At 44.1% G+C, this 26,806-nt stretch overlaps 1 protein-coding gene across 1 annotated transcript in view; it reads right to left on the bottom strand.

Annotated features, from left to right (window-relative positions):
* Window positions 1-11,845: 11,845 nt before the first annotated feature.
* PLCG1 (phospholipase C gamma 1) overlaps window positions 11,846-26,806 on the bottom strand; it is a 208,036-nt gene continuing 193,075 nt past the window's right edge. The window contains exons 30-33 of the mRNA XM_068126684.2: window positions 24,782-24,949; window positions 23,558-23,646; window positions 21,488-21,771; window positions 11,846-17,544 (exon numbers count right to left, since the gene is read on the bottom strand). Coding sequence (XP_067982785.1) covers window positions 17,481-17,544; window positions 21,488-21,771; window positions 23,558-23,646; window positions 24,782-24,949 — 605 coding nt within the window. The 3' untranslated portion in view covers window positions 11,846-17,480. The remainder of the gene's footprint in view (window positions 17,545-21,487; window positions 21,772-23,557; window positions 23,647-24,781; window positions 24,950-26,806) is intronic.

Below are 26,806 nucleotides of genomic sequence, written 5' to 3'. Positions count from 1 at the left end.
ACTCAGTTCCCAATCCACTGGAATGCGGCCTTCTTTCACCACCAGATTACAGATCTCTGTCATTCTCTTCACACCCCAACTTCCTTCTGCCTTCAACATATCTCCCACAACTCCAGTCGGCCCTCCCGCTTTTCTACTCTTCATTGCTTTTATCGCTTCCTCAACTTCCTTCTCAGTTATCTTCTCTGCCGGTCCTAAACCTGGGTTACTCTCTATGTTGCCATTCCATTCATTCTCTGTATTCAACAGCATTTCCATATATCTTTTCCATCTTCCTTTAATTCCATCTGGGTCCACAACGATTTGTCCCACTTCATCCTTCAAGCAACTCACCCCCATCACATCACACCTCTCTTTCGCTATCTGCTTTGCAATCCTGAATACCGCTCTCTGACCCTCTTCCGAATCCAAGCGTCTCCGAACATTTTCCGACATGCCTCCTGCGCTTTTGCTATCTCTTTCTTTGCAGCCTTCTTGGCTGCCTTATAACTTTCATGCTCTGCTTTTTCTGCTCCCGTACCCTTCGCCTTCTGCCACTCCTTGAACTTCTTCCTCTTCTTGTCAATCCTCTTTCCAACTTCATCATCCCACCACCATGTTTCCGAGTGCCTCGGTGGTCCTTTTGTCCATCCACATACCTCACCAATGGCTCCCAACAGATTATCTTTCATTGACAACCAACCACTTTCAAGCTCAACCACATCATCCTCTACCCTACTCAGCCTCTCTTTTAATGCCTCCCTTACTGTCACCTCTTTCAACCTCCACACCTTCATTCTCGGTTGGTACTTCACCCGCAGAGCTCTCCTCGCACCTTTCACCCTTATGTCGCAGACAACCAAGTGGTGCTGTGAAACAGCCTCCTCCCCCGGGATCACCTTTGTGTCCCGGAGGTGCCCACTATCTCGCCTACGCACCAGCAGGTAGTCAACGGTTGTCGTCGACCCACCTGATGTGAATGTAACAAGCTTATTATCCTCTTTCTGGAACTGAGTATTACAAATCAACAAATCAGCTCCATCAGCAAACTCCAAAATCCTTTCACCTTCTCCATTTCTCACACCATATCCATAACCCCCATGAACTCCCTCAAAACCGTCCATACTCCTTCCCACATGTCCATTTAGGTCTCCTCCTACCACAACAACTTCCTCATCTTTCACGTTTTCCATCAGCTTCTCTATCGCACACCAGAACTTGTCTTTCTCTTCATCGCTCTGACCAACCTGCGGTTGGTTCCAAAAGCACCACACACACTAATTAACTTCCCCCTCCCACAATAAAACTAACCGGAACCCAAATGACGCACTTGGGCTGGCATCCCCGACTTGGCAGACACACATAGCACAGGCAGGCCGGGAGCCACGCCCAGAAGGACTCGCTATTGGGCAAGAGTCGATCAACCAAAGGCCGGGGTAAGGAAAGCCATGTGATTGCCCAGGGGCGGAGCAAGAAGCGACCCGCTGATTGGTGGAAGGAAGCGACGCACTGATTGGCCACCGACCAATGGCATGAGGGAGAAGCGACGTGGCCATTGGTGGAGAACTGGGCCAAGTGCGGGTGGCCTGCAGGGGTTGGTGAAAAGGACTGATGACGTCAGGACTCGGTCGATAAAAAAACGCTCTGACGGACATTTTTCTCTCTTGCCCTGGACTTGCCCTCTTGCCTTCTCTCTCGCTTGGCCCTCACACATTCCTCTGCCATCGACTCTCTCCTCTTGGTTCTGGACATTGGCGTGCGATGGTGTGCGGGACGTGACCTACAGCTGGAACGATGGGAGCTGTGGATCGTTTGCTCACTCACGCGACCTGCCTGGAGGAGGCGCAGATGTGCCGCAAGCACACGAGGGAACGGAGGCCTAGCAGCGTGGGAACGGGTGGTTCCCGCCAACGACCGGGCGGTTGCCGCCAACGGACCGGACGAACCGACGAGACCCCGAGTGGTTGAGCACGCACACGCACGCGCACACACACACACACATGGCGCTTTTATTTTCATATATTTTCCCCTTGTGTGTGTGTGTGTGTAATAAGTCTGGTGTGGGAGTGCTCCATTTTAGGACATTTATTTAACCGGCGCGTTTCCTCGTTATCGGGTTCCGTAAATAAATCCTTTTATTATTTTCCCCTGTACATTTTAACCCGTTCCCGTTTGAGTTACTTTTGTATACTGAATCGAGGCTCGTGAAAGAGCTGACATTTACTTCACAAACAAATCAACCAGACAAACAAAATATATAAAAAGAGGGAGCGGAAGACAAGAGAAGAGGAAGCACACAAACACTTGAGAGCACACAACATTTAAGAGCAGGGAGATGTGTGGGAGGGAGAGGGCTTGGGGGGAGGAGCCGTGGGAAGGGGGGGGGGGGTGGGAGAAGTATAAAACACAAGGACACCAAGGACTTCCAAGACAGAAGTTGGTATTTCAAAAAAGTGGAATTGGGGTGAAATTAGCGGGGATAGAAAAGATCAAGGTTTTGGATGGGGGAAGATAAGAGATGGTGGTGAACAGCTGTTTTAAAGACCTGGAGGGTGGAGTGGGATTGAAGAGAGTGAGGGAGTTTGTTCCAGAGGTGGGAGAAAAGAGGAATGAAGGAGTGAAGGTGAGCAGAGAGTCTTGATTTTGGCAGTTTAACCATAAGAGGGTTGCAGGCAGATCTTGTGCGACCTGCAGGAATATTTGCGGGACAGAGCCCAGAGAGAGCTGGGGGGGCAAGGCCAGAGAGGAGTCGGTAGAAGACGGAAAGACCACCAACCTGCCTGCGGTGAGTGAGTGAGAGGCCCTTGGAGTTAGCTTCATCGCGGGAGATTCCAATGATTCTGAATGCTTTGGTTTCAACAGCGTGAAGACGAGCTAGGTGTGAGGCAGGAGCACCAGCCCAGAGGGGAGAGCAGTATTCCATTGAGCTGCGGATGAAAGCCTTGTATGTGGTGAGGAGCTCAGGTGTGCCAAGGAAGGACTTCGCATGACGGAGGATGCCCAGTTGGCGACTGGCTTTGGAGGCCAGGTTTGAAATGTGGTTTTCCCAGGAAAGATCATGGCAGATAGTGAGACCCAAAAGCTTGAGTGACAGAACTTCTTGGAGAGGATTATTCAGAAAGTGGATGGGAGGGTTGTCCAGTCGGTCTTTTCGGAGAGACATCGTAAGAGTGTGAGATTTGTCAAGATTGAAAGACATGTTCCACTTGTTTGCCCAGTCTGTGATTTTGTCCAGGTCTGCAGAGAGTGAGGAGGCTGCAGACTGCCGATCTGAGGGATGAAGAATGTTCCATGACATGTTCCACTTGTTTGCCCAGTCTGTGATTTTGTCCAGGTCTGCAGAGAGTGAGGAGGCTGCAGACTGCCGATCTGAGGGATGAAGAATGGAGCGACAGAGAGTAGAGTCATCAGCAAAGAGATAGAGAGGATTTTCAAGAGAGTCAGAGAGATCATTGATGAAGACCAGAAAAATCACAGGGCCCAGAACACTGCCTTGGGGAACTCCAGCCTGAACAGGAAGAGGATATGAGAGAAACCCATTCAGGGCCACACGTTGACTACGACTAGAGATGAAGTCCGCCAGCCATGCGTGGAGATTTCCATGGATACCAAAAGAGGAGAGTTTGGTGAGCAGAGCGGGGTGCCAGACCGTATCGAAGGCACGTGATATGTCAAGGGAGACAGCTCTAATTTCCTGTTTGGCATTGAGGACCTCCATCCATTGTTGAGAAAGCAGAAGCAGCATGTCCAGAGTAGAGTGACCAGGTCTGAAACCAAATTGATGATCAGAGATCAAGCCATTGGAGAAGAGGAAAGATTTTGGGGGCCGCTTCCGGTCTTGCCGGCGAGGTTTCGTTTATTCGCAGCTCTCCACGCTATCCATCGAAATCGAAGTTAAGTAATTGTTCCCATTTGTATTTTCGTTATAACTGTATTTATTTTATGGTGTGTGTACGTATATTGTGTCCCGAGCAAGATTTTCGGTGCAAATCTTTCATAGCTGTAGAGAAAACCGTGTTAATTTGTATCGTGTCTTTTGAGGCCTTGTACTTGTAGTGTCCAACCTTGAGGCTTTGTTTTTCTCTCAGCGGTCCGCCGTTTGTGCTCCAATAACTTTCGTTCTTTGCTTTTCCCAGTCTTTTCACCCCATAGCCTACTTCGTTGTTTAAAATCTCAACTCAAAAAAAACAAAAAAAACCATTTCCTTCTCTGTTCTTATTCTTTGTTCTCATTCGTTTATTCGTTCTTATTCGTTCGTTCGTTCTTCGACCACGTGTTTCTCCCCCAGTTCCCTAGATTGTTTTCACTGTTATAAACCTGAAGATGTTAACACTTTCCCCTCAAGTTCTGTATTCTGTCGTATATTATAACACCTTTTTCTTCTTCGTCTTTAAAAGGCTGCTTTCGACTTGCTCACCAAATCTATTCATCCCCCCAAAAAATTCCATCTCTTATAGGCCTCTTTTCTACATTCCCTAAGCTCTCCTGCACACCATCCTCCCTCCAGCGTCCTTAAACGTATTTTTGCCTCGAAGGTCACAAGAAACTCATTTTGCAATAAATGTTCGTTTCCCATTAATCGTACACTTTCTAAAATCCAATCTCACCCCTCCCCTCCAAATCTTCCCCATAACCCCTCCCCTCCAAATCTTCCCCATCACCCCTCCCCTCCAAATCTTCCCCATCACCCATCCCTTTCAAATCTTCCCCCTCCCCTCCTAATCCTCCCCATCACCCATCCCTTTCAAATCTCCCCCCTTTCCCCTTCCCTCCTAAACTCCACCCACACCCCTCCCCTCCAAGACTCCCCCTCGCCCCTCCCCTCCTAGACTCCACCCTCACCCCTCCCCTCCAAATCTCCCCCATATCCCATCCCTTTCAAATCCCTCCCCTTGTCCCTTCCCTCCTAAACTCCCCCCTCGCCTTCAAATCTCCCCACCCTCATTTCTTCTCAATTTCCCCCCTCTCACTCCCCCTCCTCAAAGCGTCCTCCCCGCTTCTTCCCCCTTCCAACTCTCACCTCCATCTCCCCCAACCTTCTGCCTCGCCCTTCCCGCTCCTCAAATAACACCTCATTGTGCCTCACCCAATCACCATCAATCCTTTTGTCCGCCCCATCCTTCCCTTTCTCCGAGCTATTCTGAAATCTCTGACACACCTTCAACAGCTCTCCCTACTTCCACCTCTTCCACATCTAACCCTACCCCTCCTCCCCCCTGTTCTGTATCCGATGCCCCCCCTTCCTCTTCATTAACAGTATGGACCTCAAACATCCGGGGCCTTCGTTCAAACTTAACTGATCTCTCCATACAGGTTGCTTCTGTCAAACCAGACGTGATCTGCTTACCAGAAACTTTCCTCCTTCATGATGTCTCTGATTCCTTAGTATCTCTCCCGGGTTACTCCCTCCTCCGGTATGATAGACCTGAGCCTCGTCCTGGAGGTGGGGTTGCTATCTTAATCAAAAACTCTCTTCCTCATTCACCCTGCACTGCACTCTCTCCACCTCACCCCCGGGAATACCTCTGGCTACGGCTTCCCCTTCGCTCCCACCTTTTGTTCATATGTGTGTTGTACCGTCCACCAAACAGTGATGACTCCATCTACATCTCGCTGTCTGATAATATTGACCAACTTCTATCTACTCATCCCAACTCTCTCTTCCTCATATGTGGTGATTTCAATTGTCACCATGCCAGTTGGCTGGGTGTGGGTACCTCTCTCACCAGCCACGTCTCCTCAGCAAAGGATTTCTGCGACTCACTGGGACTGACACAATGTCAATTTCCCGACCCGGATCTCAGTCAACGGAGCATCTTCTCTCCTGGACTTGGTTTTGACTAACTTCCCTGAAAATGTCTGCAGCTCTTCTTCTGCTCCAATCGGCTCATCTGATCATGTGCTTGTTAAAGTGGACATCTCTCTGACCATTCTCAGAGAGCCTCCTCAGCGTCGACGAGTCTGGCATTTCACTCAGGCCAACTGGCACGGTCTTCAAGCAGCCATCAATCATCTGGACTGGTCTCCCATCTCTACCACCTCTGACATCAACTCATCCTGGGAATTCTTCCAAAGTAAATTGCTCTCTCTCATGCACCGATTTATCCCATCTCGTCTTCAGTTGTCATACCCTTCCTCCCGTCCATGGTACGTGGAATCTTGTGGTGAGGCTGTTGCCCAGAAACAACTTGCCTTCGTCTCCTGGAAAGCAAATCCAACGGAAGGAAATCTCATTTCCTTTCACAAAGCCCGAAACAAGTGTGTCCACCCTCAGGAGAGCCAGGAAAAAAATCTCTCCGTTCTCAAGACCGAACTCTCTTATCTTTCTCCCTCTTCCAAATCCTGGTGGCGTCTGGTCAAATCTGTTTCTGGTGTTTGTTCCCCCTCCATCCCCTCCCTTACCTCAAACGGCTACACAGCTGACTCCGCACGTGAAAAAGCTGAATGCCTCAACTTTGTGTTTGCCTCTAAATCTTGTGTCCCAAACCCATCCCTCTCTGTACCCACCATACCCAGTCGTACCCAGCTGCTCCTGGACTCCGTGTCCTTTCCTCCTGACAAGGTAGAAAAGTTTCTGTCAACCCTCGACTCTGATTCTGCAACTGGACCTGACGGCATCAGCCCACGGGTCCTAAAATCCTGTTCTTCCGCTCTTTCACTCCCTCTCTCTGTTCTCTTCACCCTCTCTTTTGCTCAAGGTCAACTGCCATCTGCTTGGAAATCAGCCAACATCACCGCTTTGCACAAAAAAGGTGCAAAAACAGATCCTAGCAACTACAGACCAATCAGCCTTCTCCCAATTATCAGCAAAGTCATGGAATCCATCATTGCTTTGGATATCAAATCTTTCCTCTTCTCCAATGGCTTGATCTATGATCATCAATTTGGTTTCAGACCAGGCCACTCTACTCTGGACATGCTGCTTCTGCTGTCTCAACAATGGATGGAGGTCCTCAATGCCAAACAGGAAATTAGAGCCGTCTCCCTCGACATATCACGTGCCTTCGATATGGTCTGGCACCCCGCTCTGCTCACCAAACTCTCCTCCTTTGGTATCCATGGAAATCTCCACCCATGGCTGGCGGACTTCCTCTATAGTCGTAGTCAACGTGTGGCCCTGAATGGGTTTCTCTCATCTCCTCTTCCTGTTCAGGCTGGAGTTCCCCAAGGCAGTGTTCTGGGCCCTGTGCTTTTTCTGGTCTTCATCAATGATCTCTCGGACTCTCTTGAAAATCCTCTCTATCTCTTTGCTGATGACTCCACTCTCTGCCGCTCCATTCTTCATCCCTCAGATCGGCAGTCTGCAGCCTCCTCAATCTCTACAGACCTGGACAAAATCACAGACTGGGAAAACAAGTGGAACATGTCTTTCAATCCTGACAAATCTCACACTCTTACGATGTCTCTCCGAAAAGACCGACTGGGCAACCCTCCCATCTACTTTCTGAATAATCCTCTCCAAGAAGTTCTGTCACTCAAGCTTTTGGGTCTCACTATCTGCCATGATCTTTCCTGGGAAAACCACATTTCCAAGCTGGCCTCCAAAGCCAGTCGCCGACTGGGCATCCTCCGTCGTGCGAAGTCCTTCCTTGGCACACCTGAGCTCCTCACCACATACAAGGCTTTCATCCGCAGCTCAATGGAGTACTGCTCTCCCCTCTGGGCTGGTGCTCCTACCTCACACCTAGTTCGTCTTCACGCTGTTGAAACCAAAGCGTTCAGAATCATTGGAATCTCCCGCGATGATGCTATCTCCGAGGGCCTTTCACTTACTCACCGCAGGCAGGTTGGTGGTCTTTCTATCTTCTACCGACTCCTCTCCGGCCTTGCTCCCCCAGCTCTCTCTGGCCTCTGTCCCCCAAATATTCCTACAGGTCGCACAAGATCTGCATGCAACCCTCTTATGGTTAAACTGCCAAAATCAAGACTCTCTGCTCACCTTCACTCCTTCATTCCTCTTTTCTCCCGCCTCTGGAACAAACTCCCTCACTCTCTTCAATCCCACTCCTCCCTCCAGGTGTTTAAAGCGGCTGTTCACCACCATCTCTTATCTTCCCCAATCCAAAACCTTGATCTTTTCTACCCCCGCTAATTTCACCCCAAATCCACTTTTTTGAGGTGACTTTTGATTTCTTTCCTGGAAGTCCTTGGTGTCCTTGCGTTTTATACCTATCCTGCCTCCCCCCAGGCCCTCTCCCTCCCACACGTCTCCCGATGTCCCTGCTCTCAAATGTTGTGTTTGTGTGCCTCCTCCTCTTCTCTCCCCATCTTGTCGACCGCTCCCCTTTTTATATACTTTGTTTGCTTGTTTGTTTGATTTGTTTGTTTGATAAATGTTAGCTCTTTCACGAGCCTCGACTCTGTATACAAAAAAAAGAAGAAGAAAAAAAAAAAATTCATATCTGAAGCAATGATGGATTCCATGACTTTGCTGATAATTGGGAGAAGGCTGATTGGTCTGTAGTTGCTGGGATCTGTTTTTGCACCTTTTTTGTGCAAAGCGGTGATGTTGGCAGATTTCCAAGCAGATGGCAGATGACCTTGAGCAAAAGAGAGGGTGAAGAGAACAGAGAGAGGGAGTGAAAGAGCGGAAGAACAAGATTTTAGGACCCGTGGGCTGATGCTGTCAGGTCCAGTTGCAGAATCAGAGTCGAGGGTTGACAGAAACTTTTCCACCTTGTCAGGAGGAAAGGACACGGAGTCCAGGAGTAGCTGGGTACGACTGGGTATGGTGGGTACAGAGAGGGATGGGTTTGGGACACAAGATTTAGAGGCAAACACAGAGTTGAGGCATTCAGCTTTTTCACGTGCGGAGTCAGACGTGTGGCCGTTTGAGGTGAGGGAGGGGATGGAGGGGGAACAAACACCAGACACAGATTTGACCAGACGCCACCAGGATTTGGAAGAGGGAGACAGATAAGAGAGTTCTGTCCTGATAACGGAGAGATATTGTTTCCTGGCTCTCCTGAGGGTGGACACACACTTGTTTCGGGCTTTGTGAAAGGAAATGAGATTTCCTTCCGTTGGATTTGCTTTCCAGGAGACGAAAGGAAGTTGTTTCTGGGCAATAGCCTCACCACAAAGATTCCGTGTACCATGGACGGGAGGAAGGGTATGACAACTGAAGACGAGATGGGATAAATCTGTGCATGAGAGAGAGCAATTTACTTTGGAAGAATTCCCAGGATGAGTTGATGTCAGAGGCGGTAGAGATGGGAGACCAGTCCAGATGATTGATGGCTGCTTGAAGACCATGCCAGTTGGCCTGAGTGAAATGCCAGACTCGTCGACGCTGAGGAGGCTCTCTGAGAATGGTCAGAGAGATGTCCACTTTAACAAGCACATGATCAGATGAGCCGATTGGAGCAGAAGAAGAGCAGCAGACATTTTCAGGGAAGTTAGTCATAACCAAGTCCCGAAGAGAAGATGCTCTGTTGACTGAGATCCGGGTCGGGAAATTGACAGATTGTGTCAGTCCCAGTGAGTCACAGAAGTCCTTTGCTGAAGAGCCATGGCTGGTGAGAGAGGTACCCACGCCCAGCCAACTGGCATGGTGACAATTGAAATCACCACATATGAGGAAGAGAGAGTTGGGATGGGTAGATAGAAGTTGGTCCATATTATCAGACAGCGAGATGTAGATGGAGTCATCACTGTTTGGTGGACGGTACAACACACATATGAACAAAAGGTGGGAGCGAAGAGGAAGCCGTAGCCAAAGGTATTCCTGGGGGTGAGGTGGAGAGAGGGCAGTGCAGGGCGAGTGAGGAAGAGAGTTTTTTATAAAGATAGCAACCCCCCCTCCAGGACGAGGCTCAGGTCTATCATACCGGAGGAGGGAGTAACCTGGGAGAGATACCAAGGAATCAGAGACATCATGAAGGAGGAAAGTTTTTGTTAAGCAGATCACGTCTGGTTTGTCAGAAGCAACCTGTATGGAGAGATCAGTCAAGTTTGAGCGAAGGCCCCGGATGTTTGAGGTCCATACTGTTAAAGAAGAGGAAGGGGGAGCATCGGATACAGAACAGGGGGGGGGGGGGGGGGGAGCGGTAGGGTAAGATGTGGAAGAGGAGGAAGAGGTAGGAAGAGCTGTTGAAGGTGTGTCAGAGATTTCAGAATAGCTTGGAGAAAGGGAAGAATGGGGCGGACAAAAGGTTTGATGGTGATTGGGTGAGGCGCAGTGAGGTGTTATTTGAGGAGGGGGAAGAGTGAGGCAGAAGGTTGAGGGAGATGAAGGTGAAAGTTGGAAGGGGGAAGAAGCGGGGAGGACGCTTTGAGGAGGAGGGGTGAGTCTAGGAGGGGAGGAGTGAGGGAGGGTCTCGGAGGGGAGGGGTGTGGGGGGAGTTTAGGAGGGAAGGGGCAACGGGGGAGATCTGAAAGGGATGGGTGATGGGGAAGATTTGGAGGGGAGGGGCAAGGGGGAATATTTGAAAGAGATGGGTGATGGGGAAGATTTGGAGGGGAGGGGCAAGGGGGTGGATTTGGAGGGGAGGGGTGATGGGCAAGTTTTGAAGGGGAGGGGTGATGGGGAAGTTTTTGAGGGAAGGGGTGATGGGGAAGTTTTGGAGGGAAGGGGTGATGGGGAAGATTTGTAGGGGAGGGGTGAGATTGAATTTGGAAAAATGTACGATTAATGGGAAACGAACATTTCTTGCAAAATGAGTTTCTTGAGACCTTCGAGTCAAAAATACGTTTGAGGACGCTGAAGGATGGGTGGAGTTCTGGAGAGTTTAGGGAATGTATGAAAGAGGCACTGTAACTGTAAGAGATGGAATTTTTTTTTGGAATGAATAGATTTGGTGAGCAAGTCGAAAGCATCCTTTTATAGAAGAAGAAGAAAAAGGTGTTATAGTATATGACAGAATACAGTTCTTCAGGGGACAGTTGAAACATTTTTTAACGACGTGAACACGTGATCACGAACAACATGGTCGAAGAACCAACGAACAAATAAGAACGAACAACGGATAAGAACAGAGAAGGGAATATATATATATTTTTTTGAGTTGAAATTAAAACAGAGACAGAGACCGAACGTGAAACGTGAAAAATAGAGACCGAAAGTAATTGCGAGCGCAATCGAAGAACCGCTGAGACAGAAACAAAGCCTCAAGCCAAGGTCAGACACGGTAGCCTACTAGTACAACACTAGGCCTCAGAATACGCGACACGAACTAACCGACGATTCTGTACACAGGTATGAAAAACCAACACCAAGAATACTATTAAAGACACACCAATAGGTACACACACCGAAAGAAAGATACATTTTCGACAAAAACACAATTGTGAAAAGTTACTTAACTTCGAAAGCGTGCGCGCATGGACAGCTTTGAAGAGACGTGACGTGACGTGACGAGAAGAGACGTGAAGAGACTTTGAAGAGATTTAAAACGTTAGACAAGTGGTCGATGTTCGGGGAAGTTAGGGGGAGAAGAGAAAATCTAAGAAATAAGCAATACAGCGAAGGAAAGAACTTAAATTCACAGAACACCTATGGGGGTAGGGAAGCCGAGAGAAACCAGGCCGCGCACGTGGTGGGACAGAAAACGATTAAATTATACAAAAGTTTGCAAGAATTGCAAATCAACACCAACTGGAAAACACCCTGCAACACATGCACAATAAAAAACGAGTAGAAATTGACGAAGACACGAATGGAAAAAATACTATAACTTTTGCTGCAGTGCAGAGGTCGAAGATGCTTCCTTGCTCCAGGGACCGGAAACGGAAGTGATCAATAATCAACGGAAGTATTTATAATCCCCAACTTCATAGACATAACATGATTAATGAATGAAGTTATTGTCTTTCAACTTTCACATTTGTTTCAAAAACATATTTAGAAAATAAGAAAACCCTCACATTTGTGAAGGAAATAACTTTATTGAATTACAAGGAAATGACATAAACAAACTTGGAAGTAGTGTGCTAGGATTCAGCATACGGTGGTGACTTACACTCACCCTTCACAGCTATGTTACAGTTGCATATATATTTTTAGGTAAGTCGTTTGCATTTCCTTAAATGCTTATGTTCCGAGTGTTTCACTTAAAAAGAACGATTCAAAAATGCTTCTTACAAAGTGCTCACTCGCTGATTAGTTGCAAAACATTACGACCGACAAGGATTGCTGCAACGAAGTTCAGGGTTCATGGTCAGGCTTCGTCCCAAATGCGTGAAAGAGAACCTGAAATAAACTCGGCAAGAAACGTATTAATGGCCACTATATGGATTAATTACTATAAAAAAGAAGAAAGTAAAACAACACTGGATTTTAAATTCCACAAGGTTGTGATTTGGTAAAAAAACAAACCAAAACAGTACAGCGAAAATGTGGCTTATGGATATGTTTAGGATTACGAGTATTAATGCAACGCTGATGTACAAACATGGGCTTTCAGTTGAGATGTTAGGTGACCACTCACCAAGTGTGTGTACTCTCAGTGCTTTACGAGGACTATCATAGGTAATAAGGTAATAGTGTAACAGGTTATGTCATGATATGATGCTACAATACTAAAGTAAGCTTGTACTCGGCTAAACACCAGAGCAGTTAGCCAAATAGTGTTAGCCACACTGAATGCCTCCCGCTGCGATGATTATGAGAAAAACGAAACAAAAATAAACATTTGCACAATTACTCAAACACGATCAGTGTTATACAAGCAATTAGTGTAATCGAGGCACAGGAAACGTTATCTTCTTCAAAGTGCACAGACTTCATTCTGCATTCAGATTATCCCCTCTTACCCGCCACCAACCCTATGACTGCTCACGTTGGCGTTTATTCAGAGATTTCACTTTGAGCCAAGATCAGAAACCAACTGAATTGACAAAATGAACTTGCAACCACCACATTAGGAAGTTATTTTCTTTTCTGTAAAGGAGCATTTTTGCTGCAAACACTTCGTACAAACACCTTTAAAGTCACAACTTTGGCAATGTAAAGAATGAAGAAATGTTTTTTCCCCTTCAAATGAAGGTTTTGGATCAAACATTAAATAACGAGTATTTTACACAATTACAGTTTTTGATAAGTTAAATTTTTTTAAATCTGGATCTAGAACCGATAATTTTTAAAGTAATTCTTCAACATTGAGAAATGGGGTAAAAACGATATATCGCAGGACATTTCAAAACGTTGTGGACGGATTCTGATGAAACTTGGTGCACAGATTGGGTGAGTTACAAGGACAGATTGATTTAGTGTCGATGAAGATCCAGATAAAATATTTTTTACGTGATTCTTCACCATTGAGAGATGGGTCCAAAACGATATAAAGGACAATATCTCAAAAAGTTGTGGATGTATTATGACAAAATTAGGTGGATTAGTTGGCTAGGTGAGAAGAACAAGCCAATTAGATTTTGGTTCAGGTCCGGATCCATATCCGACCTATCAGTGGGATACAAAACGTAAATTGTTCAGCCTGGTGGAGGTACTTGCTCAACTGAATGCTCTTCTAGTTCTCCACCCCAAATAGAAAACTACAAAGTAAATTTGATGCGAATACGTCGATGGATATTCCTCCGCCCATGTTAGATGTCAACCCACTATTCCAGTCGCCGGCAAAAGTATTCACCCCCTCCAAAGTTTTCACATGCCACCTGAGCTTATTTCATGATGCTATGAAATCAAATTTAATATATAGAGTCTTCACAAACTACTCAAAAGTGATAAAGCTAAAAAATGCAGATAAAATGTGAATATGTTTAATTAACAGAGAAAATCAAATGATTCTCAATTGCATAAGTATTCAAACCGTTTGCCTAATTAACCCTTAATCACTTCAGGAGCAAATTATTTGTTTGAAAGGTTACAAAATAAGTGTAATAAGGTTTCACCTGTATTTAACTTAAACAATTAAGCCCCTCGACTTATCTGAGGAGTTTTAAGGTTCAACTCACTCGGTAAACCAACGAGGCAAACATGAAGACCACAGAGCTTTCCAAAGAAGTCAGACATAAAGTGATGAAGAAGCACCGTTCAGGAGAGGGTTGTAAGTATGTTTCAAATCGCTCATCGCTTTGAGTATGGTGAAATCCATTATTTAGAGATGGAAGACGTATCATACACCCCAGACTCTACCCAGATCAGGTCGCCATCCAAACTCAACTGCTGGGTAAGCAGAAAACTGTTTTGGGACGTCACTGTGAATCCAACAAGGACTTTGAAAGATCTGCAAGGCTCTATTTCTGAGATGGGAGTCAGTGTTCATTAATCACCAATATCCCGTTCCCTTCACAAAGGTGGCCTTTATTGTGGATGTATATTAAAGGTGGCAAGAAAGAAGCCATTACTGAAAAAGACGTAGATAAAAGCCCATATGGAGTTTGTGAAAAAGCATCGTAATGATACTGCAGGCATGTGGAAAAGAGTTTTATGGTCAGACGAGACAATTAATTTTGGTCTAAATTTCAAAGCGTTACGTCTGGCACAAGCCTAACACTGCACATCACCCAGTCAACACCATCCCTACTGTCAAGCATGGTGGTGGCAGCATCATCCTATTGGGCTGCTTTTCATCAACAGGGACAGGCAAGCTTGTCGGGAAAGAAGGGAGAATGTATGGTGCAAAGTACTGAAGAATTCCTTCATGAAAACCTGCTTGAATCAGCCATGAATATGAATCTGGGTGGGAGATTCACATTTCAGCAGGCCAATGATCCAAAGGACAAATCTAAAGCCACACTGGAGTGGCTGAATAAGAAGAAAATAAATGTTTTGAGTGGCCCAGTCAAAGCCCTGACCTGAATCCAATTTAACCTTTAAGGAGAGATTTGAAGATTGCAGTCCATCGACGATCCCCATCAAACTTTGCAGAACTTGAGCAATTTTCAGATCAAGAATGGGCAAAGATTTCACCATCTCACTGTGTCAAGCTGGTAGAGATCTACCCAAAAAAGACTCATGGCAGTCATTGCTGAAAAAGGTGCTTCCACCAAGTACTGACTGAAGGGACTGAATACTTTTGTTGCAACCAGTGAATTTTGATTTGCACATGTTTTTTGCAGATTTTCCTGTCATGTAAACTCCTTCAACTATAACAGTGTTTTGGTTGATCTCTTTAGTTATGAATAAAAAAGTTAATTTGGAAAAATTGTTTTTATATACCATAATTCGTAATTCATTTAAATGTGGCATTATTTGTAGGGGTGAATACTTTTGAAGGACACTATGTTTGATCTCAATTAAAGATCACATGAAAAATTCAAGGTCACCTGAGAGAGACAGCACAAGAGAGAGATGAGTAGAAGAGAGACATCGATGCTTCTAACTCGAGTTATGGTCTGTAAAATGATTTTCAAAGGGCACATGACCGTTGACCTGTTGAATCTAAAATTGAATCAGTTCATCGATGTATTCCAGTCCATACTTGATTGAAATTCTTTCAGTGGTTTACATGTTTGTACGGTAACAAAACTATTTTCAATTAAAGGTCACATTGGCTTTGCCCTTTGACCCCAAAATTGAATTAGTTCATCTTTGCATCATAGTACATACTTGAACAAAAAGTTTGGTCAAAACAAAAATCTACTACTTTCAGCTAAAGGTTACATCACCTTTGACCCCTAAATCGAATCAGTTCATGTTTGCACCATCCTTTATACGTGTCCCAAGTTTGGTGAAAATCCTTTTAGCGGTTCACAAGTTATCGCGGTAATGAAAATCTATTACGCACGCACACACGCACGCACAGCCGGATGTACAACCCAAAACAAAAAGCCTCTGGTTCCATCGGCTGCGGAGGCATAAAAACAAAAAAGTAAATGTGTGTGACATACATGTCTCATAAGCAAAATGGAGCAAACCGTCATGAGGTAACAATTATCTTCCAAAGTGTTTTGTCAAAAAATGTGCACAAAGCTTAAACAATAAACTGCAGAGAGCTTTTCTGGATCTATATAGCATTAGTGTCTAACTTAGGAGATGGTCAACATGGTGCTTGTAAATTCAGCGCACTTGCATGTTTGTAATCCAGTAACATCTCTTATCATTTACAATATAGGCTGATTAAGAGGAGACATTGGGTAAGAGGGGGAAGAAAGGGAAGGAGGGTGGGGGGCACAGGGAAGGTTGTGAGAGGTGGAATATAAAAACAGTAACCAAAAATAAAAAAGGTAATAAAGAAATAAGAATGAATACGATGTGGTGTGGAAGAAATTGGAGGAATAGCAAGGATTATGTTAAACGAGATGACGATACTACGACTAAAAAATATAAAAAATAAGAATTTAGGAGGGAAACTAAACCCAGTTTTAATATACCTTCCCCTCAAATACTCCCATAGTTGTTTATAAATGTTTTGAAATAAAAAGTAAATAAAAAAACAATTAAGAGACTAAGCATATTGTGACTACCGTAAAAAAAGAATATTCAAATTGATGGCAGAATTGACGTACGGATTCTAGGAGTTATTGACCAAAGTCGAAGAGTTTCGTTTCAATGCTGTTGAACACTATATAATAAAGTGGAGTTTCCTGAAGGAAATCGGCCAGATTCATTTGAACTAGAAAACATTTAAACCGAATTTGAGTGTATGAACCTCATACGTTCTGAGGGAAGTTAGTGATAGTTTGGACGAACGAAACGAGGACAGGGAAGGATTGGCGTTTTGTGAATTCAGACATTGTATAGCAACGCCACCTGAAGGAAACGTATACGTTGCCAATGGTGATTGGAATTTTTTTTCCCTTTTCCTCTGGCCCGCTCATTCACGCTACCAAATGTCCGACAATCCAGCATCTTGAATGCCTGGTCCTGGTAAAGGTACGTCACAATCTCGCGGCAGCCTCGATAACTAGACAGGGTGGAATGCAGTATAGTCGATGCCGACTTTTACATCAAACTTCCCATGACAGGCTCAAGTGTTCATTAAAAACTGTAGTTAGTTTGCCACTGTGTCACAAACTTTGAACCTTTCCCTCGTGTTTACCTCTAAACGATTAAAAACAACCATGTTCGTGTTACATTTGAATGACCAGATGATACACTTAAAGCCGAGTGGGACCATAAAAGATATTTCTCTCTTTACATGGAGTTTATAATAAGAAGGATAAAAAGAGGGAGAAAAAAATGAGGATAAAGAGAAAGAGGTAATAAGTACAAAAGGTAGGATCAGGAAAAAGAGGAGGGAGAATCAAAGGCACAGAAGGTTAAGAGACAGGCTTAGCGTGGCTCAGTGAGGGGTACGGCATTTATAAAGAAGAAATAAAAAATAATAATAAAAGAGAAGCTATACCGAATTTAAAAAGAGAACGGTTCAAGGTGCATCGTTTTCTTTACAGCAAACTATTACACGTCAATACATTGGAGACATTGGCCAACCCAACATTCCGTTGATGCCAAGTTCAGCACTGATTGGCTTACTGCAGCCAAACAGCTACCTGATTTAAGCAGATGAGTGTCCATGTCACTGTCACAATTAGCTCCACCAATTAAAGCGACTCCTCAAAAACTAACAGGATATGCCTTGGACAGCAGGCTGGGTGCTCCTTTAGAATCCTCGTTTTGCCTGAGTCATCTCCGTTCGCCGACGGCTCTCCTTCCTTTCTCGCAATCTAAAGAGAAGGGCATGAAAAAAGTGAGAATGAGCACTTGGCTAAATTGAGTAAGATTATAAGGTTCGAGTTCATCTTATCATTAACAAGAACTGAGAATCTTGAAGAATGTGTTCATGGTGCCGGCGATAACTCGCATACTCTTCACAAAGGGCACCGATGGATCTTTAAGATACCCCAACTAATGCCGGCTGATGGGATGCCCTGCCTACAAGACGCCAGCAATAGATTATAACTGGGTCTATAATCAAGCCTGGGATAGACAGCTCAGAGGCGAGTGGGCATGCCTCGATGCTATCTTGTCAGCCCCATATCGTGGGTATCAATTCAAGCAGAAATCTATACATGTTGTCCATTATATGGTTGTGCATAGGTGTATTGGGGAAGAGGAAGGAAGTCCAGAGGATCTGAATAACACCCCCTTCCCTCACTATCGAATTCACCAAATGAGTGAAAACTGCTTTTGCATTTTTCATTCCAAATTCCACGTAAATCAAACATTTCAGCCACAGAGTATATTTAATCAATGATGACGTAACACAGATTGTGTCTACTCAGACCACCCGCCCTCGGGAAAGACAAAATTAGACCTTAATTCACCAATTATATATTTTAAAATATTTAATTTTATATTTTCTGCAAGGGATGTAAATGACCAGACTTGTACCATTATTGTCACACACCAAGTACACCTCATCCCACGAGCCCCTCACGTCCTAACAGTTTTGAAAATCCTGGATCCACCTCTGGTGTGTATCAAGTCATTCAGACCCATTGTTTGCTTTAATCCAATTGTGTCAAAAAGCCATCATAGAATGGTATTGAATAGGTCTAGGAAGGTGCAAAGTTTAACCGTTTGTCTATGTCATTAAATGTTGAGTAAAATGCTAAACGTTTAAATATCCTTTGGACACAATCTTTGTAAAGTATTTTTTCAGACTATAAAACCTTTAAGTAAAATCGTGATATAAATATGCAATTCAAAAGTTGAATTATAACTGCATAGAAAAACTACATTAATTTATGAAACAGTGAACATCTTGAAATTAACACTGCATTAAACAAACAAATAAGCACAAAAGTTAAAAGTTTTGTGTTATACCAGCTTCGAAAAGCAGAACATATTGTTATGTCGGGGGGTAAAGGAATGTCTAGAGCCAGGTAGATCTGTATAGGTAATATGCTTCGACTGTCGCGATAGGGAATCTACCCTGTAATAAGTTCTGTGTTTTTAGGTGGTTTGTCGGGGTAAGAGTATACCTGTGAACATACAAGGATGTTCGTGTGTTAAATAGTTGTAGGGAATAAGATAAACCCCTGTGTGTCAGACCTGGTAATCATTCCTTTGTCCCTTATGAAAACGCACTCATATAAACACTTAGATAGGTCCTTAGTGCACACATTAATTAGTTCCCTTCCCTTACAATGACCTTGAAAGAAGACCGGCAGGAAGACAGATCGGGGCACAGCCTGATGGCCGCCGCCAGCCACACCACCAGCTGGCCCAGCAACATCGCGTGAGACGAGCTGTAACCACGCCCAGGAGGACTGTGATTGGTTGGCGCGGAAGGCGCGAACCTGGAGCGAATCAGAGCGGAAGGTGCGAGGAGGTTCGGCAAACGGCGGGAAGCTATGAGGCTCTGGTTGGTGGCGTGCCAAAACTGACATCACAGGCCAGGTTACAAAAGGGCTCGCTGGACGACATTTTGCTCTCTTTGCGCTGGACTCCTTCGTATTGGAGATCTCTCTCTGTGCTTGAAGCTCTTGCCCTTCTTTTTGGTCTCTGCGCTTCTCTTCTTCATGCTGGAAGCTTCCCTCTGGGGGATTGTATCATGCTGACAGTTCGCTCTTGGTGTTGAGTCGTGCTGGTCCTTCGCTATTCGTTGTTCGTCCTTGACTCATGGCTCTTTGTCTTGAGAGGTCCTGGTGGTCGTTGGTTCACCATCTGCGCGGAGCTTGGAGTGGTGCTGGGGCCTCGTGTGCGATCGACTCGGAGATTGGAGCTGTGCGGGCCGCGCGGGGCCTGGCAAAGCGTGCGAGTGAGGCGGACGGAGGGTTCCCTCGCGCCGGAGCTTGGAGCCGGACGGGGCTGTGTTGGACGACGGACAGATAAGCTCGCACCACTTTACACAAACCCACGATGAACGTGTTCTTTTGTTAATTCATTTTCCCCTGTCTCGTATTTGGAAGTCGTTGTGTGGGATCCCAAGTTAGGATCATTATTTATTTACCGTCGCGTTCCTTGTTCTCAGGTTCCGAAATAAACGTGTTTCCTTTTGTACATTTTACCCCAGATTCCCGTTGTGAGTTAATTCCCCTGCAGGATCAGAGCTGCGGTTGGATCGCTATCGGTAAGCGCTTCTGCCTCTTCCTCTTCACTTCTTCCTCCCGCGGTTGATAGCAAAATCCGTATTTGGTCGTCGCCTCCATTAAAGCCGTTCGGTCTTCCGTGATCCCTGGTGTTAACCTTGAGGGATTCGCACGACAATATCCTTCAATTCTCAGCTGCAGATTCGAGAAAGCAAAGTGTTTTCTTCACAATTTTTTTAGAGCTGGCATCTCTTTTAGAACTCTCCCTAGAGCTGGCCATCCAAACAAACCGACAATCGGGTGACTTTGAAATGAGGTGACCAATAATCCAATGACCACTCCAACAGAACTACAGAGTTCCTTGGCTGAGATGGGAGAATGCGCCGGAAGGACAACAGTCTCTGCAGCACTTCACAAATCTAGGCTTTAGGAGAACCTGCTTCAAAGCGCAAAAGACCTTAGACTGTGACGAAGATTAACGTTCCAACAGGACAAGCATACAGCCAAAGCAACACTGGAATGGCTTCAGAACACGAGCGTGAAAGTCTTTGAGTGGCCCAGCCAAAGCCCAGACTTGAATCCCATTGAGAATTTGTGGAAAGACTTGAAGATTACTGTTCACTGACGTTGCCCATCCAACTTGACAGAGCTTGAGCAAATCTGCAAGGAAGAATGGGAGAAACTCCCCAAATCCAGCTGTGCAAAGCTGAGACAGACGTAACCAAGGAGACTCGAAGCTGTAATCACCACCAAAGGTGCTTTTGTGAAGTATTGACTCATGGGGCTAAATACTTATGTAAACTAGAATGGCACTCAGTAGAGAGCATACCTCCACCTGGTTGGCCATATCACTCAATGGTGAGGAATCACTTTAAAAATTCTACTAGCTGGATCCGGATCTTCACCAAAATGGAATCAATTCTTCCTTGTCACACACACAATCGGTCCACCAAGTTTCGTCCAAATGCGTCCACAACTTTTTGAGATATCCTGCTATGTATCGTTTTTGGCCCTATTTCCCAATGGTGAAGAATCACTTGAAAAATTCTAGTAGCCGGATCCGAATCCGGATCTTCACCAAAATCTAATCATTTCGTCCTCGTAATATATGCTACATCTCTGCCAAATTTCGTCTGAATCCGTCCACAACTTTTTGAGATATCTTGTTCAAAAATAAACGGACAAACAAACAGACAGACAGACAGACAGGGAGGGGTGAAAACATAACCTCCATCCACCTTTGGTGGCGGAGGTAATTAGATATTTCTATATTTCATTTTCAATGAATTTGTAAAAGAAATTCGAAAACATGTTTTCACTGTCATTATGGGTTTTTTGAGTAGATCGGTGACAAAAAATTTATATTTAATGCATTTAAGTTCAGGCTGTAACACAACAAAATGTGAAAATTTATATATGTGGGAAAATTACATGCACAGACTAGGAATCGAACCCAGGTCCTCTGGAAAACCATACCAGTGCTCTACCATCTGAGCTATCTGGGAGACCCTGACTGAGCATGCAATTTTCCCACACATGCAGAGACCGAGCATGCAGAGAGAGGCAATCATATTTGGTGCTTTGGCCCAATAACAATTTGATTTCATCAACTGTGCATCCCTCTCATCATAACCTCTGGTTTCGTGTCTCTGTCAGCTCCATCAGTTGCTGCTGGGTGGCATGGAGTTGGGCCTCACAATCTCGCCGCTGCATCTCACTTGCACCCTCATCCACCACAATTCCCACTGCTCCGCTTCCTCCACCTCCCCCATCATCCTCTCCAACAGCTCCACCAGCAGCAGCTCCTGCAACCTCTCCTACTACTCCACTTATTTCCAATACAGAGAGCCGAGTGTTCAGCTCACACCGTCGATCCCGTAGCTGCTGGATTGACAAGTACAAATCATCATCTTCTTCCTGAGGGGTGAGGGGTGGGGCGAGAGGGGTGTTGGTTGAGAATAAATTATAGAATTAGCCAAAGTAACCTCAACCTGTTTTATTTATTCGCTATCAACAAAAATCAGAGCACTTGAATCCATTATCAGGTGTTTCCTGACGCCAGCCATTTTTGGCTGACTGTTATAACATCTAACTGCTACATGAGGACATCTACAAAACATAAGTACTAGAAAGTATACACCGCACGCATGTTAGAAGTCGAGTACACTTGGACAGAACTTTTTATTTACAATATAACTATTATATTTATAACTGGCATATCTAAATGATGAGAGATAAATCAGAGGTAGTCCGTTTAATTATCCATCTTTGAATCACTTAAGATGATGAAATATGGAAGTGAAACACGACAAGAACAAATATAAAAGTGTGACTCTTAACACAACTATTATTAACATCAAACTGAAACTGCAGGATTTTTGTCGTACATATACAAGTTGGACTATATTTGAAAATCAAGATGTCATCTGTCAGATGTTGGCTGGATAGTCAAGGTTTTACCTATTAACTCAATTAAATGATTTTTCTTCATGCACCTCTTGTAAATCCTGTTGAACATTGAGGATTTGGTAACACATTATAAAAACCCCTTCTCTTTAACCCGGTCATTTTTAGTGTAGAGGAGTTGCAACCGAAACCCAAATCATATCCAGGTTTCTCCCGATGACTCCATCTTTGCCTATTTGGGTTCCTCCTGATGCTCCAATGCTGTATTCGGTCTTTTATTTGATTTGGAACAGGCACAGCTGATTGAAGAATGAGCTACGATAAGGTGGTGATTACGTTGGAATGCCATGCTTGTTCAGAAAATGGCAAAAGGACATTGGATACCATTTTGAATAAGCAGCAGAATGGAAAATGATCGGTTTGGATTACACTAACTTTTCAAAACATAGGTGACAAATATCACGTTCATTATTTGTCACCCAATAACAAATGAATTATTAAATTAGGCCCTAGGGTTTGAAAAAGCTGATTAAAAATTGCTCTTGCGTGTAGTCATTCATGGAATTTTGTGAAAAACACACACACAAACATACAAACAAACACGTACAGATACATTCAAAGTACACCGCCCCCATGCCAAATAAATAAATAAATATCCTCCAGCGCGGCATTACCGGGGAGCCTTCGGTGCCTGGCAATACTGCCGTGCAGCACATAGAGACGGTATTGGGAGGGATAGGTGTACAATAATTGATTAATTGCGTAGTTAAAATCCATAAATAATAATCATAAAATAATTTCTTAATAAATTGGCGAATAGAATATGTCAACCACCAGTGTTTCACCCAAAGCTGTAACCTTTTGAAAATTAATTAAATAAGTCATTAATCGGAAAAAAATAATTAATTGATGAATCAGTAAATAATAATTCAAATAATCGATTAATCAATAATACAAAAATATCCAATAATACAAAAATATTATCCATCATGATAATACAAAAATAGCCACATCACTTGGTCACTGTCGTGTGAGAATATCAGCTTCCTAGCTCAAAAGGTGCCTGATTTTATATGTTCAAAACATTTTAATATTCACTTGCTGCTTTCCTCGAGAGATCTGAATAAAACACTGAGTAGCGACGGATTAGATAAAAAAGAATCCACAAAAAATACGATTCCTGTATCTTATTGATCACACCAATCATATCTGATTTCAAAGACAGATTAGAAGATGTACCAAGTGGGTTTAATACGAGCCAAGTAAGATGCGAGTCAGTATGGGGCAATGTTTTTACCTTTGCATTGATTATCTCAATGTGGACAAGCAGAGCTGCCAACTCCAACTCCTCACTATAGCTGTTTCGAAGAGGAATGCTGCGGTAACCTAAGGAGGCACAGCCAAGCTTTCAATTATAAAGTCATTTCGGAGGATAATTGGGCAATGGCAAGAGAGCTTCATGCACGTGTCACTGAGCTATATCCAATGTGGTAACATTCTTGAACTATAATGACACTCAGTAGAGCGCAAACCTCCGCCAGGCTGAACAGTTTACGTTTTGGATCCCACTGATAGGTCAGATCTGGATCCGGACCTAACTAAAATCTAATCTGCTTGTTCTTGTCAGCTACCAACCCTTACCACCTAGTTTTGTCATAACCCGTCCACAACATTTTGAAATATTATGCTGGATATCGTTTTTGGCCCTATATCTCAATGATGAAGAATAGCTTTGTCAATATTTTTTTTATCACATCCAAATGTCTGCATCTTCAACAAAATCGAATCAATTCGTCCTCGTCACACACCCAACCTGCACACCAAGTTTCGTCTGAATCCGCCAATAACTTTTTGAGATATCCTGTTCACAGACAGACAAACGGGTGGCCTCCATCCTCCTTCGGTGGCGGCCAGGTGGGATGACAGATTTACCATATTAATTCAACGTGCTCTTTATTTATCAATGGAAGTAAACACATGGAATATCTTTGTTGGTTTAAATGATGCTTCAAAATTATCCTTTATATCGAATGAAGAACGAGTCTTCGTGGTGAACGCTAGTGCCAATCTACATTGGCGGACACGTAGAACAATCGATTAAATTGACAGGGCATGTTAACCACCATGGGATGTAAGGAGAAGCTGACATTCCAGGTGTTAACCCTTCGTTCTGCTCTGGCAAAGGGTTAGCACCTGAAACGTCAATTTCTTCTGGCGTCCCACGGTGGTTAGCAGAACTCAATCAACGTCTTTATACAGTGTTGATACTAGGTTAACAATGGAAGATTCAACAAGGGAAAAGAAAAGGGTTTCTTTAAAACAGAATGGTGTATGTGGTTACTTTTATTAGCAGATATCAAATCCCCTCAGCTTTTTAAATCATTCAGCTTCTTAAAAATATCCATTACTCCATCCGCTCAATTTATCATTATTAATTTCCTCCAACCTCTTACAACAACATGAAACTTTCCTTTGCATCTATCCTTAAACCTAAATCTGCATCAACATGGTCTCTCCTCACCAGGACGCAGCCCCTTTACAGGGAACGATGCCTGTGCCAGGAAGTTTGGATCACTGAACATGTCTTCCTCGTAGACGACGAACCGCAGGAAAGCGAAAGTTGGGTTATTAACATCGAAGATAGTCTGGGATGACTTACATGCCCAAACAGGGTTCAGTCCATTGTCAGCTGTAGGAAGGAAGCAAAATTATTAGAGATAAAAAGATAGAGAAAGGAGTTAAAAGAAAATCACAAATGCAAAGGGTACTAAAGAAGGTAGGGAATTGGTGAGGGTGAGCTAAAATGTTCAAAGTTATCAACAAAACTGTATGATGACAGATGTTCCACAGACGATGCAACTTCATAACCTAAGGTTGCATGCAGCGTATGTAACCGCACAAAGCCAGAGAGAAGTACAATAAGTATGTATAACTTGGTTTGATGCATTGCACGTTTATTATTCCCCTTCCGGTTTTACTGGAGAGTGACTGACTACAGCTTTGCTCTCCGTTCGTCAGACGTTTTCCCATACCCCATAACATATTGAACTGAAACTTGGTACATGGCTTTATTATAAGTTATAGAAACTGCACCTTATTCTGTAGCTTTGCATACCTGAAACAATTTGGCCAACTGTATATGGCTCACAGTTGCCGAGTGCTTGGAACAAGAACATTTATTGGGACCAGTAAGGGACATGTATTGCAAAGCAATTTCTCCCTCTTGTTGTTATTATTTTTGCAGTGTTGATGCAGTGCTCAATCTTGCACATTTTTAGAGTTCATCTTAACATGGAATATGCATAGTGCATTTTTGTTAACATCAAAGCCTGGATAAGTTTAGGTGTTGTGGCTTTTCAGTGTTGAACAAGATGTTAAACATTCATGTGCGGTGGAGTTGTGAGGAGAGAGGTGCAGATCAAGAGAGAGAGAGAGAGAGAGAGAGGTAGGAAAGGGAGATTAAGAGATCGGGGCTGGCAGGCTATCTCAGAGGTGGTACACTCGCCTTTGTTATGTCTCATCTGCCTTTGGTTTGATTCCTGATCCATTATAAACTGTTACCCTGGTGATTTGTGAGTGTTGCATCAATGAGTGCACTGTCCATTGAATGGGACTTTAAGCTGGGGAAGCCACCTGCCAGCATTGGTTACCGGTGGATGTTAAAATATCTCATGGTATCTTATATAAAAAGGAGGTGATGTTGCTGGCACCCAGGCCTGATTCCAAATGTCTGCATGTCCCAACTTGCTGTGTGACTCATGCCGGTTGCTTTCTTGCTTTGGCACCTGCGGCATTTTGTGCACCAAAGCACCGGTCATCTACTGGGATGGTACGTTACGTTTTAGACGTCGGTTCTCCAGTCGCTTTGAATCGACTTAAAAATCCAGTCTGAACGCTCAAAACTGACTGACACACACAATAAGATATATAAACACATAAAGACATCATGAGATCGAGAAAAACGGAAATGGGGGTTGAAAAAGAAGTGAAAAAGATGCACAATCATAAATTTGCATCTTCAGAGTGGTTTGCATTAGAAATGCTGAAACAAAATGCCTCAGCAGAAGTAAACAACCAACTTTATAAATTCAGCAAAGAGTAGCCATTGACAAACTACGTGTCTCAACATGAGCCAAGAAAAATAGGCCACGAGATGACTCGCTCCTTAAACCTTAGCTTCAACTTAAATTAGCTTCAACCGTAGTCACTCTTGAAGAGCCCGCCTATCCATGCCAGCCAATCAGAAGCCTTGGTTTTTCAGTGCGTTAATATGAAGTACTATTTTTCATGAAATGTCATAATATAGCGGCATCCACAGAGAAGATGCGTTGAGCACAAGATAGACATCAAATTTGGTGTTTGATTAATTTACGTGCTAAAGACCCGAGCAATGTGATTGCATTCAATGAAAACAGTTGGGCTTCCAAACGGTCTCAGTTGTATCGTGAGAAACAAGTCATCGCCAACAATGAAGTTTTCCATGAACAGATGAAGGATTGCAACAACTCATCATTTCACTTCCTCATCAACATAACAAAGGGAACAG

Source organism: Myxine glutinosa, chromosome 10 (assembly GCF_964187855.1).
Source record: "Myxine glutinosa chromosome 10, kmMyxGlut1.1, whole genome shotgun sequence".
NCBI lineage: Eukaryota > Metazoa > Chordata > Myxini > Myxiniformes > Myxinidae > Myxine > Myxine glutinosa.
Note: the sequence above shows the minus strand (reverse complement) of the source record. Positions and strands in the feature narration are given on the sequence as shown.